The sequence below is a fragment of the Oncorhynchus mykiss genome, chromosome 1 (genome assembly GCF_057628025.1).
Source record: "Oncorhynchus mykiss isolate SJ-2025 chromosome 1, ASM5762802v1, whole genome shotgun sequence".
Lineage (NCBI taxonomy): Eukaryota > Metazoa > Chordata > Actinopteri > Salmoniformes > Salmonidae > Oncorhynchus > Oncorhynchus mykiss.
In genome coordinates this window covers 25,672,501-25,686,915 of record NC_143022.1, presented here as the reverse complement: position 1 = coordinate 25,686,915, position 14,415 = coordinate 25,672,501, and the positions used below count along the sequence as shown (strand labels likewise).

Below are 14,415 nucleotides of genomic sequence, written 5' to 3'. Positions count from 1 at the left end.
ATACCTTATGACAGTATCAGTGTAATGAAAAAGACACAGTACAACTGAGATCTATTCTTAACTAGGCAATACCTTATGACAGTATCAGTGTAATGAAAAAGACACAGTACAACTGAGATCTATTCTTAACTAGGCAATACCTTATGACAGTATCAGTGTAATGAAAAAGACACAGTACAACTGAGATCTATTCTTAACTAGGCAATACCTTATGACAGTATCAGTGTAATGAAAAAGACACAGTACAACTGAGATCTATTCTTAACTAGGCAATACCTTATGACAGTATCAGTGTAATGAAAAAGACACAGTACAACTGAGATCTATTCTTAACTAGGCAATACCTTATGACAGTATCAGTGTAATGAAAAAGTGCAAATGAAGCAGCATCAACCTCTCTGTGCCGTTCATTTTTAGCCAGTGTGACTTACAGGAGAAATGATGGTAAAGTGCCTTGCTCAAGGGCAAATAGACAGGTTTTCACCTAGCTCGGGGATTGGAATCAGCGACCTTTCAGTTACTGGCCCAACGCTCTTAACTGCTAGGTTACTTGCTGCCCTGTTTACTGTGTTGACACTATGGACTCTATGGCAGATCCAACCTCTTCTGCAGCCTAATGTTAATGTACTGTAGATGGGGTTCAAATGGACTCATTAGATGTAAATCAGTTATGGCATATTTACATGAAGTTGCTGTAGAAGTTACATTTATGGAGAAAGGGTCGATTATATTCATTACACATGCAGAGCTAGACTATGGTAATAAATACATGTTACACAACCAGTTTAAAGTTATTTGGCCTACATCATCTCTGATCATATGCAAACCACACACTTTTCAAAATAAGATCTCACAAAACCTTTGCAGTTTTTCCCCAGCATTCATTCGTTACATAAGAACAAGGACAACATCCAGTTCAAAGACTGACTTACATAACATAAAACAAAGCCTTTGAAAAACATGTGTACAGCATGTGTGAAGATCTCAGAAATCAAACACACGCTTACACTGTAATATTGGCCGCATTTAGACAAGGAGCCAAATTCTGATTTCCCCCCTTAACTATCATACCCCACCAAAAATGCTAATCTCCTCAGTTATTGGTTGTATGTTGAGAGGTTAGCATGTTTTGGGGGCATGATCTCTGTGCATCTGTAACTTCTCAATCATCCTTCATTCATGCTTATCTGTAACCATTAATGTGTACAGAAACATATTCTATTTTTTTTACAATCAAATTTACTCCAAAATACATTATTTACCATCCATTTCTATTGGGCACAACATACTCTGAAACACAACATAACAAACGGCAAATGCCTCTGACGAGTCACAAGCTTGATGTAATCAATGTGTGGCAGGGATATGGGACCAAATATTTATGACATCTTCAAATGGAGGGCCTAGATACATAAAGTGTTTTCATTACTAAAACGGTAAACAGATACGTATGAAAATACCCTCAAATAAAAGGTGACATTCTGTATTGTTGCCTCAAAAACATTTGATCTCAAATCCAAAATGCAGCAGTATAGAGCCAAATTAAATGTTTAATCTTCACTGTCCAAACAAATACGTAGGGGAGTGTACATACCTCAAGAAGAAGAGGTTCATAAAAACACGATGAAACACAAATTAATCTACTAATAGTCCTGTTGAATTCACTTGTTTGTTGTTTTTCAAAGATGACTGTGATGTGATTTGCCCAGCGAAAAAACACAGTAGCCTACATTAGTCAACGGGCAAGTTCGTTTTACATGGCTCGGTGCCCCGGGTGAGTTGAATTTTATTTTTTATTTTTTAAACCATTCCATTGTCCTTTAAATAAATCTCCACTTTTCTTGGGCACTGGAACATGCAAAACAAATTTGCCCAATGAGGACAACATGATCAGATGGCACCCTCTAGTGGCCCACTATGGGACATAACACTGAATGAGTTGTTCATGAACAGACATCACGTTTCAAGTTGTATTAGTGGATGCACGGAATATGTATGGTACACATCGCTCACTTGCAGGTTTCTTCTCGACAATGCAACAACAAATGAGAAATAGTAATAAATAAGATTACGAACATATGAGCTATTGTGACGTAGAAGTCCATCACTGGCCGTGGGCAGCATTTGGTTCTTTAACGCACGCACACATTCATCACTCCTCCCTGCTCCATTATCAGATAACGTAACAATGTGGGTCGACACACAAGTTAACTTTTCTGTCCTAGTACATACATTTCACACTTATGTCAATGTTCATATTTAATACAAGCAATATGTATTTTACTTATCTATGTTGTGGATGAGTGCGTATGTTTGTTTGTTTGTTTGTTCTGTTCCTCTCTCTCTCTATCTCTGTAGCTTTCGGGTATGCTGGAAAAGGACCCGAGCAAAGGGAATCGGGCTGACTTTGTAGTGCCTGTCCCAAATGGCTCAATAATGTAAATAGGCATATTGAAAAACACTGTCAGTAGTGATGTAATTTTGTAAATGTTGTGATATTGTTGAAAAACGTGTTGCAATGTACAGTGGGGCAAAAAAGTATTTAGTCAGCCACCAATTGTGCAAGTTCTCCCACTTAAAAAGATGAAAGAGGCCTGTAATTTTCATCATAGGTACACTTCAAATATGACAGACAAAATGAGAAAGAAAATCCAGAAAATCACATTGTAGGATTTCTTATGGATTTATTTGCAAATTATGGTGGAAAATAAATATTTGGTCACCTACAAACAAGCAAGATTTCTGGCTCTCACAGACCTGTAACTTCATCTTTAAGAGGCCCCTCTGTCCTCCACTCGTTACCTGTATTAATGGCACCTGTTTGAAGTTGTTATCAGTATAAAGGACACCTGTCCACAACCTCAAACAGTCACACTCCAAACTCCACTATGGCCAAGACCAAAGAGCTGTCAAAGGACACCAGAAACAAAATTGTAGACCTGCACCAGGCTGGGAAGACTGAATCTGCAATAGGTAAGCAGCTTGGTTTGAAGAAATCAACTGTGGGAGCAATTATTAGGAAATGGAAGACATACAAGACCACTGATAATCTCCCTCGATCTGGGGCTCCATGCAAGATCTCACCCCGTGGGTCAAAATTATCACAAGAACGGTGAGCAAAAATCCCAGAACCACACGGGGGGACCTAGTGAATGACCTGCAGAGAGCTGGGACCAAAGTAACAAAGCCTACCATCAGTAACACACTACGCCGCAGGGACTCAAATCCTGCAGTGCCAGACGTGTCCCCCTGCTTAAGCCAGTACATGTCCAGGCCCGTCTGAAGTTTGCTAGAGAGCATTTGGATGCATTTGGAGGACAAAGAATGCTGAGTTGCATCCAAAGAACACCATGCCTACTGTGAAGCATGGGGGTAGAAACATCATGCTTTGGGGCTGTTTTTCTGCAAAGGGACCAGGATGACTGATCCGTGTAAAGGAAAGAATGAATGGGGCCATGTATCGTGAGATTTTGAGTGAAAATCTCCTTCCATCAGCAAGGGCATTGAAGATGAAACGTGGCTGGGTCTTTCATTATGACAATGATCCCAAATACACCGCCCGAGCAACGAAGGAGTGGCTTCGTAAGAAGCATTTCAAGGTCCTGGAGTGGCCTAGCCAGTCTCCAGATCTCAACCCCATAGAAAATCTTTGGAGGGAGTTGAAAGTCTGTGTTGCCCAGCAACAGCCCCAAAACATCACTGCTCTAGAGGAGATCTGCATGGAGGAATGGGCCAAAATACCAGCAACAGTGTGTGAAAACCTTGTGAAGACTTACAGAAAACGATTGACCTCTTTCATTGCCAACAAAGGGTATATAACAAAGTATTGAAAAACTTTTTTTATTGACCAGATACTTATTTTCCACCATAATTTGCAAATAAATTCATAAAAAATGTGTTTTTCTGGATTTTTTTTCTCATTTTGTCTGTCATAGTTGAAGTGTATCTATGATGAAAATTACAGGCCTCTCATCTTTTTAAGTGGGAGAACTTGCACAATTGGTGGCTGACTAAATACTTTTTTGCCCCACTGTATATCCTTTAGTATGTTTAGTTAATGGAAAATGTAGGTTTGACTAGGTAATTAATTGCTTAATTAATTGGCGTTAATTGTTCTGAGGGGAGGTACTAGCTCTACAAAAGGAGCCTCTCTTTCAGTTCATGGGAAGGCATTTTGGATTGAGCTGTGAATGGGGCAGCATTGTTTTTAGCTGGCCCATAAGGTATATGTTTGATGGCAGTACTGTTGTTTTTGTTCCGGAATCACTTTGTAAATAAACACCCTTGCACAGAACTTTTGCGGCTCCACCATCTTTTTATTTTGACAGAGGTCATGTTTTCCAGTATAGCCTTCTGGCCTACTCTACATGACATGGTTTTGAAAGGTAAATAGCTGAGTGGTATGAAATCCTGTAGTCTAGTTAATTGATCATGTGCTGCACAAAGCACATTAAGCAGTTCAAGGTCAATATAGCCTACATGCAGTAGATTCCGATGGCAGCAACAACAAAAAATCTATAAAATTAGCTGTTTCATATAGATTCATATAAGCCTACACGGCAGATGCTTTGACCCAAAGCGACCTACATTAGTGTGTGCATAAAAATGCATTCGTAAGGGTGAGCATTGCAAGTGCCATGTCCCACCAACTGAGACACACTCCTTCGTGTAGTGGCAGACAGGGTGCTCTTCAACACAAAAATACTAGCAGGGAGTAGGTGCATTGTGTGTTTGAGGGCATGCTGTAGACCTACTTGTATCCTGAAGCACCACCTGTGAAATCTCCGGATTCTCAGGGCTGTCGAAGTGCAGCATCTGGGAGACTAAAGAACTCCATAGTTCTTGCCGATGACAAGCATACCCATAACATTATGCAACCACCACCATGCTTGAAAATATGAAGTGGTAATCAGTGACGTGTTGTGTTGGATATGCCCCAAATATAACGCTTTGCATTCAGGGATTTAAAAAAAAAATCTTTGCCACAGTTTTTGCAGAATTACTCTGGCAACTGAATTAGGGAGGACGCCAGTATCTTTGTAGCGGCTGGGTGTTTTGATACACGATCCGAAGCGTAATTGATAACTTCACCTTGAACCTTGTTTTACCCATCTATAAATAGGTGCCCTTCTTTGTGAGGCATTGGAAAACCTCCATAGTCTTTGTGGATTTAATCTGTGTTTGAAATTCACTACACAACTGAGGGACCTACCAGATAACTGTATGTACAGAGATGGAGTAGTCATTCAAAAATAATGTTAACCATTATTATTGCACACAGAGTGAATCCATGCAACATATATGTGTGTATATGTGACTTGCTAAGCAAAATTTGTAAAAAAAAAAAAAATGTACTCCTGAACTTGCCATAACAAAAGGGGTTGAATACTTGACTCAACACATTTCAGCTGTTCATTTTTTATTTATTTGTAAACATTTCTAAAAACTAAATTCAACTGTGATTATGTAGTATTATGTGTGAATCAGTGTCACAATATCTCAACTTAATTCATTTTAAATTCAGGCTGTAACACATCAGAATGTGGAAAAAGTCAAGGGGTGTGAATACTTTCAGAAGGCACTGTATGTGTGCTGTGTGTGTGTGTGTGTGCATATATGTGTGTTCGTGTTGTGTCGGTATGCGTGTGTGTTTATGTGTGTGTGTGTGCGTATGTAGTGTATGTGAATTTGTGTGGGCTTTGTGTCAATGTAGTGTGTGTGAGTGAGTAGTACATGGTGTGTATACAGTTTATACTGTAGTTAGTGTGTGTGCGTAGGGTCATTGCATGTTAGGGTCAGTGCAAGGTAGGGTCAGTGCAGATATTTTGGGTACCATTAATTGTCTATGTTGCAGTCTGGCTATTTAGTAGTCTGGCTATTTAGCAGTCTGGCTATTTAGCAGTATGGCTATTTAGCGGTCTAGGAATTTAGCAGTCTCCTGGCTTTGGTGTTTCAGGCGGTCTCTTGTTTACTCCAATGAATATTGACTATTAACTATTCTGTGATCAGAATTGATTGGAAAATGTTTTGTTAAAAAACAAGACGTATCATCTTATCTTTAAACTCCCTGATGAAGGCCATGAAGTTTTAAATTATTTGTTCCATTGAACTTGCCATACAAATAAAGGCATTTGAATGAATTAATATGAAGAGTGCATTGGTCCTTCTTTCTTTTGATGTCTCAGAGCCTGTTGGTCCTAGAGCCGATGCTGCTGTACCGTTTGCCAAACAGTCTATGGCTTGGGTGGCTGGAGTCTTTGTCAATTCTTTGGGCCTTCCTCTGACACCGTCTGATATAGAGCTCCTGGATGGCAGGGAGCTCACCTCCAGTGATGTACTGGGCTATCCACACCACCCTCTGTAGCGCTTTGCAGTTGAAGGCCATACATTTGCCATATCAAGCGGTGATTCAGCCAGTTAAGATACTCTCGATGGTGAAGCTGTATAACTTTCTGAGGATCCGAGGGCCCATGCCAAATCTTTTCAGTCTCCTGAAGGGGACGTGGCACTGCCTTGCCCTTTTCAGGACTGTGCAGGTGTGTGTGGACCATGTTAAGTCCTTAGTGATGTGGATGCCAAGGAACTCGAAGCTTTCGACCCGCTCCACATCAGCCCCATCAATGTGGATGGGGGCATGCTCTCCCCTCTTTCTTCTAAAATCCACAATCAGCTCCTTGGCCTTACTTACATTGAGGGAGAGGTTGCTGTCCTGGCACCACACTGCTAAGTCGCCATCAGGGATCAGGCCTACCACAGTCATGTGGTCAGCAAACTTGATGATGGTGTTAGAGTCGTGTGTGGCCACGCAGTTGTGGGTGATAAGAAGTACAGGAGGGGACTACGCACACACCCCTGAGGGGTCCCCGTGTTGATGATCAGCGTGGAGGAGGTGTTGTTGCCTACCCTCACCACCTGGGGGTGGCCAGTCAGGAAGTCCAGGATTCAGTTGCAGAGGTAGGGATTTTGTCCCAGGGTCCCCAGCTTAGTGATCAGCTTGGAGTGGACTACAGTATTGAATGCTGAGCTGTAGTCTATAAACAACATTGTCACATAGTTATTTCCCATCTTGTCCAGGTGGGAGAGGGCAGTGTGAAGTGCAATTGATATTGAGTCTCATCTGTTGATGTGTTGAGGCGGTATACGATTTGGAGTGGCTCTAGGGCGTCTGGGATGATGGTGTTGATGTGTGTCATGACCAGCCTTTCAAAGCGCTTCATAATTACAGATGTGAGTGCAACATGGTGATAGTAATTTAGGCAGGTTACCTTGGTGCTCTTGGCACTAGGGACAATGGTGGTCAGTTTGAAACATGTTGGAATTACAGACTGAGACAAGGAGAGATTGAAATCCATGAAGAAACTTGCAAGCTGGTCTGTGCATGTTTTAAGATCGCCCTGGTATTCCGTGTGATTGTTAACCTGTTTAAAAGTTTTTCTCATATTAGCGACAGAGAGCGAGATCACACAGTCATCCGGAAAAACTGGAGCTTTCATGCAAGGCAGTGGTATATTCCTCGAAGTGAGTTTGGGAGTTCTGCATCGCTGGGCAACTCACGGCTGGGTTTCCTTTTGTAATCCGTTATTGTCTGCAAGCCCTGCCACATACGACGAGCGTTAGTGGCGGTATAATAGAGCCACACAGTGGTGTCATAATACCCATGAAACCTAGCGGTCAGGGCCTAAAATGAACACTCGCCACCTTCCATTTTGGCATTGGCGGGTAAGATGACTAGTTCACCAGCCACGGTAGCGGGTTATCAGGGCTCCACAGTGTGAGCATTTCACTCAAATCAAATCAAATTTTATTTGTCACATGCATCGAATACAACCTTACCGGGAAATGCTCACTTAAAAGCCCTAAACCTACAGTACAGTTCAAGAAAAACTTAAGAAAATATTTACTAAATAAAATAAAGTCAAAATAAAAAGTGCTGGAGAAGATCTGCAGAGAGGAATGGTAGAAACTCCCCAAATACATGTGTGCCAAGCTTGTAGCGTCATACCCAAAAATGGTTGGCAGCTGTAATCGCTGCCAAAGGTGCTTCAACAAAGTACTGTGTAAAGGGTCTGAATACTTATGTACATGTGATATTTCACTTTTTGCTTTGTCATTATGGGGTATTGTGTGTAGATTGATGAGGAGAAAAAAACAATTTCATCTATTTTAGAATAAGGCTGTAACGTAAGATCATGTGGAGAAAGTTAAGGGGCCTGAATAGTTTCCGAATGCACTGTACATTGTTTCACATTTGTGACAGACCTCTTGGATGCCCCGCAGGTCACTAGATTTCTCCAGGAATTCAAGTCAGGGAAACGTGGGTTCTGTCCGGCTAGGCAGCCTCTCGTGAGGAAGCAAAATATCTTCAAGGGAGAAGAGGGAGGCAGGGGAAGGTCCGACTTGTCTCCATTAAAAAGTCACTGTAGTTAAAAAGTAGATACCCGCCAAGTAACAAGTCATTAGCTAGCTACTAGCTTCTGCTGTGTGTTTACACTTTGCTTCCCTGGTGTGTTTACACTTTGCTTCCCTGGTTTGGCACGAAACTTTGAAATGGCACAACGGTTGGCTATTGAGTCAATCGAGAGCAATCGATTTCCAAAAGTCAAAACAATTGGATAAAATAGAGAGCTTTGTAAACATTTGACCTGTAGTTACGTGGTATTATGAGAAGAGCACATGAGAGACTTGTGCTTAGCTTAATCCTTTAAAAAATATATAGCAGACTTGCTACATTTTCACAGAATAAATAGGCTCACCTGTCTCATTAAACACATTCTCGATATTAAATTCTGAAGATAGAGTAGACAGCATGTTTATCTTAGGTGACTTGTATTCCTTTGCAACAACAATAAAAGTTTCAGTGGAAGTGAGTAATTTCATTTGCAATTAGTCATTTATCCAGTGGAGGGCCCAAGGTCGCTTTGAGCTAGCGCCGAGACCCCTAGAGGGCAAATTTTCCTGATGTTGTAATACCTGTTGGTACTGACGCAGTCAGCCCAGCCAGTAATACATTAGCGTCCCCTATGGACTGGCTCGTACATAAAACTTCCTCCATTCAGGCTGCAAAGGCCTTTTAACTATCTCAATGCCTAGGACCAAGAGGCATGGAGAGGCAGCCTTTAGTTATTATGCGGAGAGTCTCTGGAATAGCCTGCCAGAGAACCTGAGAGGGGCTGAAACTGTGGATATACAGTATTTAAAAGACATCTTAAAACAGTGATTTTCCTTAGGGTGCTTTTTAGTTCAGTTTGTGTCAGTAAATTATTTATTATCTTATGTTTGTTGTGTAGTAAAGTTTTTGCTTTTATTTTCATTGTTTTTTATTATTTTTTTCCTGTAAATCACATTGCGTTGCATTCCATGTCTGAAATGTGCTGTATAAATAAAGCTTGATTTGATTTGATGATGTATGTGTGCCATTCAGAGCGTGAATGGGCAAGACAAAATATTTAAGTGCCTTTGAATGGGGTATGGTAAAAATTGCCAGGGGCATTGGTTTGTGTCAAGAACTGCAATGCTGCTGTTTTTTTCACGCTCAACATTTTCCAGTGTGTATCAAGAATGGTCCACCACCCAAAGGACATCCAGCCAACTTGATACAACTGTGGGAAGCCTTGGAGTCATGGGCCAGTATCCCTGTGGAACACTTTCGACACCTTGTAAAGTCCATGTCCCTGACGAATTGAAGCTGTTCTGAGGGAAACTCAATATTTGGAAATTTGTTCCTAATGTTTGCTATACTCAGTAAATATATACAGTGCCTTGCGAAAGTATTCGGCCCCCTTGAACTTTGCGACCTTTTGCCACATTTCAGGCTTCAAACATAAAGATATAAAACTGTATTTTTTTGTGAAGAATCAACAACAAGTGGGACACAATCATGAAGTGGAACGACATTTATTGGATATTTCAAACTTTTTTAACAAATCAAAAACTGAAAAATTGGGCGTGCAAAATTATTCAGCCCCTTTACTTTCAGTGCAGCAAACTCTCTCCAGAAGTTCAGTGAGGATCTCTGAATGATCCAATGTTGACCTAAATGACTAATGATGATAAATACAATCCACCTGTGTGTAATCAAGTCTCCGTATAAATGCACCTGCACTGTGATAGTCTCAGAGGTCCGTTAAAAGCGCAGAGAGCATCATGAAGAACAAGGAACACACCAGGCAGGTCCGAGATACTGTTGTGAAGAAGTTTAAAGCCGGATTTGGATACAAAAAGATTTCCCAAGCTTTAAACATCCCAAGGAGCACTGTGCAAGCGATAATATTGAAATGGAAGGAGTATCAGACCACTGCAAATCTACCAAGACCTGGCCGTCCCTCTAAACTTTCAGCTCATACAAGGAGAAGACTGATCAGAGATGCAGCCAAGAGGCCCATGATCACTCTGGATGAACTGCAGAGATCTACAGCTGAGGTGGGAGACTCTGTCCATAGGACAACAATCAGTCGTATATTGCACAAATCTGGCCTTTATGGAAGAGTGGCAAGAAGAAAGCCATTTCTTAAAGATATCCATAAAAAGTGTTGGTTAAAGTTTGCCACAAGCCACCTGGGAGACACACCAAACATGTGGAAGAAGGTGCTATGGTCAGATGAAACCAAAATTGAACTTTTTGGCAACAATGCAAAATGTTATGTTTGGCGTAAAAGCAACACAGCTGAACACACCATCCCCACTGTCAAACATGGTGGTGGCAGCATCATGGTTTGGGCCTGCTTTTCTTCAGCAGGGACAGGGAAGATGGTTAAAATTGATGGGAAGATGGATGGAGCCAAATACAGGACCATTCTGGAAGAAAACCTGATGGAGTCTGCAAAAGACCTGAGACTGGGACGGAGATTTGTCTTCCAACAAGACAATGATCCAAAACATAAAGCAAAATCTACAATGGAATGGTTCAAAAATAAACATATCCAGGTGTTAGAATGGCCAAGTCAAAGTCCAGACCTGAATCCAATCGAGAATCTGTGGAAAGAACTGAAAACTGCTGTTCACAAATGCTCTCCATCCAACCTCACTGAGCACGAGCTGTTTTGCAAGGAGGAATGGGAAAAAATTTCAGTCTCTCGATGTGCAAAACTGATAGAGACATACCCCAAGCGACTTACAGCTGTAATCGCAGCAAAAGGTGGCGCTACAAAGTATTAACTTAAGGTGGCTGAATAATTTTGCACGCCCAATTTTTCAGTTTTTGATTTGTTAAAAAAGTTTGAAATATCCAATAAATGTCGTTCCACTTCATGATTGTGTCCCACTTGTTGTTGATTCTTCACAAAAAAATACAGTTTTATATCTTTATGTTTGAAGCCTGAAATGTGGCAAAAGGTCGAATGGGGGCCGAATACTTTCGCAAGGCACTGTATATACAGTATATATTATAGGTTGCAGTAGGCTACAAAATAGACTTTCCAGTGACACTGACTCACCCAATGATGAAGATGAACCCTAGGCTACTCACCTGTCATGGCCGATGCGCTCGTGCAAATCAATAGCCTATCTTAAAATAAGCTACTTTGAAAAACAGCGCTGTTCGCTCAGAATCACTCAAAAAATTGTGGTTAGCTTCTACAGACAGATTTGTAATTCATTTTCAGCAGCAGGCATTTGCTTTCCAAACTGTACGGCTATGATTTTCTCGTGATTGTATTTTGAAATTTGCAAAAAATGAATTGACAGCCACAACCAAACATAGAAATACAATCCATAGATGCAGTTTCCATTCCAAACAGGATTGGCAACCATTTCTTGGGTAAACATCTGTTTAACAGTCAACGTGCCGGGGTTAAAGGTTCCAAAATCCTTCTATGGATTATATGACTATGGCCACAATGCAACAAGCTGTTCTATATTTGGCAAGCGCTGCCCAAATTGCAGCCTTCATGACAGTAAGTGCTTACTATAAAATGTTTTCCACAGCTATTTCTTAGCAGCTACTGATCCTCTGTGGCTAAATGATGCTCTCTGGTGTAGTGTTTTAAATGATTTTATTCATGTATGTTCAGACAGGAGTATGCTAGTATAATTTTGGGAATAAAAAACAAATTGTATTATAATTTTGACAAGCAAAAAAAACAACAGAATATTGTCAACAACCCGATGACAAACAACTTCAAATGAATAATAGCACCATCTTGCGGCCCATTGGGCTACCTTTGAGCCGTTCCATGATAACAGAATGATCCTCAGACTCAGATTTCTCACTTTAAATGTATGTCAAACAAAAAACAATGATTGCAAGGTTAAACAAACCATACAACTCTATAAACAAGGACTACTTTAACAATTTCCACAGAAGATTTTACAAAATCACTTGAAGAACCGTGCAGATTCAAAGATCGGTAACATAATGATGGGTGTGCTCTTTGTGCCATGATTCTGTTACCAAACTTTGTATCTGCATTTTGACATACATTTTAAAGTGAAAGAATTTGAGTCTCAGCATCATTCTGCTACCATGGAATTGCCCCTTCTTTAAAAGCAGTTGGTAGATTTCCCTAATTGTTTTGATTTATTTTACTCTTATTTTAACAGGTACGTTGACTGAGAACACATACCGGTACTCATTTACAGCAATGACCTGGGCAGTAATTACAAGGGAGAGGAGAAGGGATGATTGAATGAGCCAATAGGAAGCTGTGGATTAAGTGTCCATGAAGGTATGAGGGCCAGATTGGCATTTTAATTAGTGTGTGTGTGTGTCTGTGTGTGTGTGTGTGTGTGTGTGTGTGTGTGTGTGTGTGTGTGTGTGTGTGTGTGTGTGTGTGTGTGTGTGCCTGTACAGTATGTCTGTGTGTGTGTATGTTTAATGCAGCAGCAATGACTATACATCAACAGTGATGTCCTGAATTGGGTTATTTGACCTCAGATATGAGAATCAGAGAATCTGTGCGTTAGACTGGCTTTATTTTGCAGGAGTGAATGGGAGTGACAGGTGTCTGTCACTCCCGACTGTGCTGTCACTCAAACCTGCTCATTAGCCTAAATCCAAGAGATCATCCTCATCATACTGATACATTCCACACACACACGAGGTGTTCATGGTATATCATTTGTCATTCAACTTTGATGCATGCATGAATAATAGTTTTCTCATTAATAGCAAACAGCGGCAGTAATAATTTACGTACGGTTTATAAAGGGTTTGTCAATGGTTAATAGTGTTTATTCTTTTTTTTATTTATAGTTTAAGAACCAGTAATAAACAGTTGTATGATAATTGCGTGATAAATTCGTGCCAATAACCAGTAGGCCTATTTGTGGGAAATACCTTTAGGCTGCTAATTGTCATTTGTCAACAATCTCAATAATTCAGCATAAAAAAAAATATGAATGCTGTGCCATCTGCATGTTAACTTGGTTATGACAGCGTTACTAGCTCATATCAATCTCTGTCCTCTGCTCACACTGCGTTCGTCTGACTTGGTAGCCTGGGGCGAGCCAGACATGCGCCTTCATTGGATTTCTAAAAGATAAACAGACAATTAGGACAATATTTTAATTTAATTTGATTAAGAATATATATAGACTACTGTATATTCCCTATTCACACGCGTTACATTGTTAATCCGAGTATGCGCACTGAACGCCTCCATTGTCTACCAGCAGCAAGGAGTGAGAGCGAGCGCGCGGATATGAGAATGCAGGGGAGCGGCATACATTGACCCAAATCTCCGGGAACCGGAGAACAAGCGGACCCGGACACACGTATGTCGTTGGAAAGACAGACTGGCAGACAGACAGCAACAGTTGTCATGGATATGGTTATGATCAGCTGAACCAGTCTTCAAGACAAAATAATAACATTAAAGGGGGGTAGCCTAGCCTACTGCAGGGAAGCGCGACTGTCGGAACCGTTGTTGCGCTTTGTGCTTGTCATCATCCCTGTTGTGATTTGGAGCAGGCTGTCCTGTCATTCGTTGTGAGGGGAAAACGTTTTGCGTTTTGCTTATCTTCATCAAAGGTAGTTGTTTTTCTGTCATTCATTTGACATCATCCTCCTATAAATGATCATTTTTCTCTGTTGAGCTGAATCAAAACATTCGAGTCGCTCATGTTCCTGTCAGGGAAATGGGCTGTTGCGTCTGTTATACACAGCTGCTTTAGTCAGACTTGACAACCGGGATTTTTTAAAGCTGCCGTTTTGTCCCTGGCAAGAGGCGATCAAGTGCACTGCAGACAGGCGTGTCGGGGGCGATTCCAGTGACGGCTCTCGACTCTCTGCGGAGCCCCGTTTCAACAGCCCCCACCCAATTTTATCGGGCGATTTGGATGGGGGGCAAGCAGAGTACGGCAGGGCGGCCCCGGGGTGCTTTTCACGGTGTCTCGGCGGATGACAGCGCAGTGGCACCCTCGGCCCACTTTGGGCACTACCGACCAAGTGGCACTATGGGGTTACGCAGCCGCTCAGTG

General features: G+C 41.3%; 1 protein-coding gene across 2 annotated transcripts in view; it reads left to right on the top strand.

Annotated features, from left to right (window-relative positions):
- The first annotated feature begins 13,349 nt into the window (after positions 1-13,349).
- Positions 13,350-14,415, top strand: part of LOC110513605 (E3 ubiquitin-protein ligase znrf1) — a 45,997-nt gene continuing 44,931 nt past the window's right edge. Inside the window, exon 1 of one of the 2 annotated variants that reach the window (XM_021593400.3) lies at positions 13,350-14,415. This exon is cut by the window's right edge and continues 244 nt beyond it. In XM_021593400.3, coding sequence (XP_021449075.1) covers positions 14,275-14,415 — 141 coding nt within the window. In that variant the 5' untranslated portion in view covers positions 13,350-14,274. The other variant, XR_016489864.1, reaches the window with a different exon arrangement.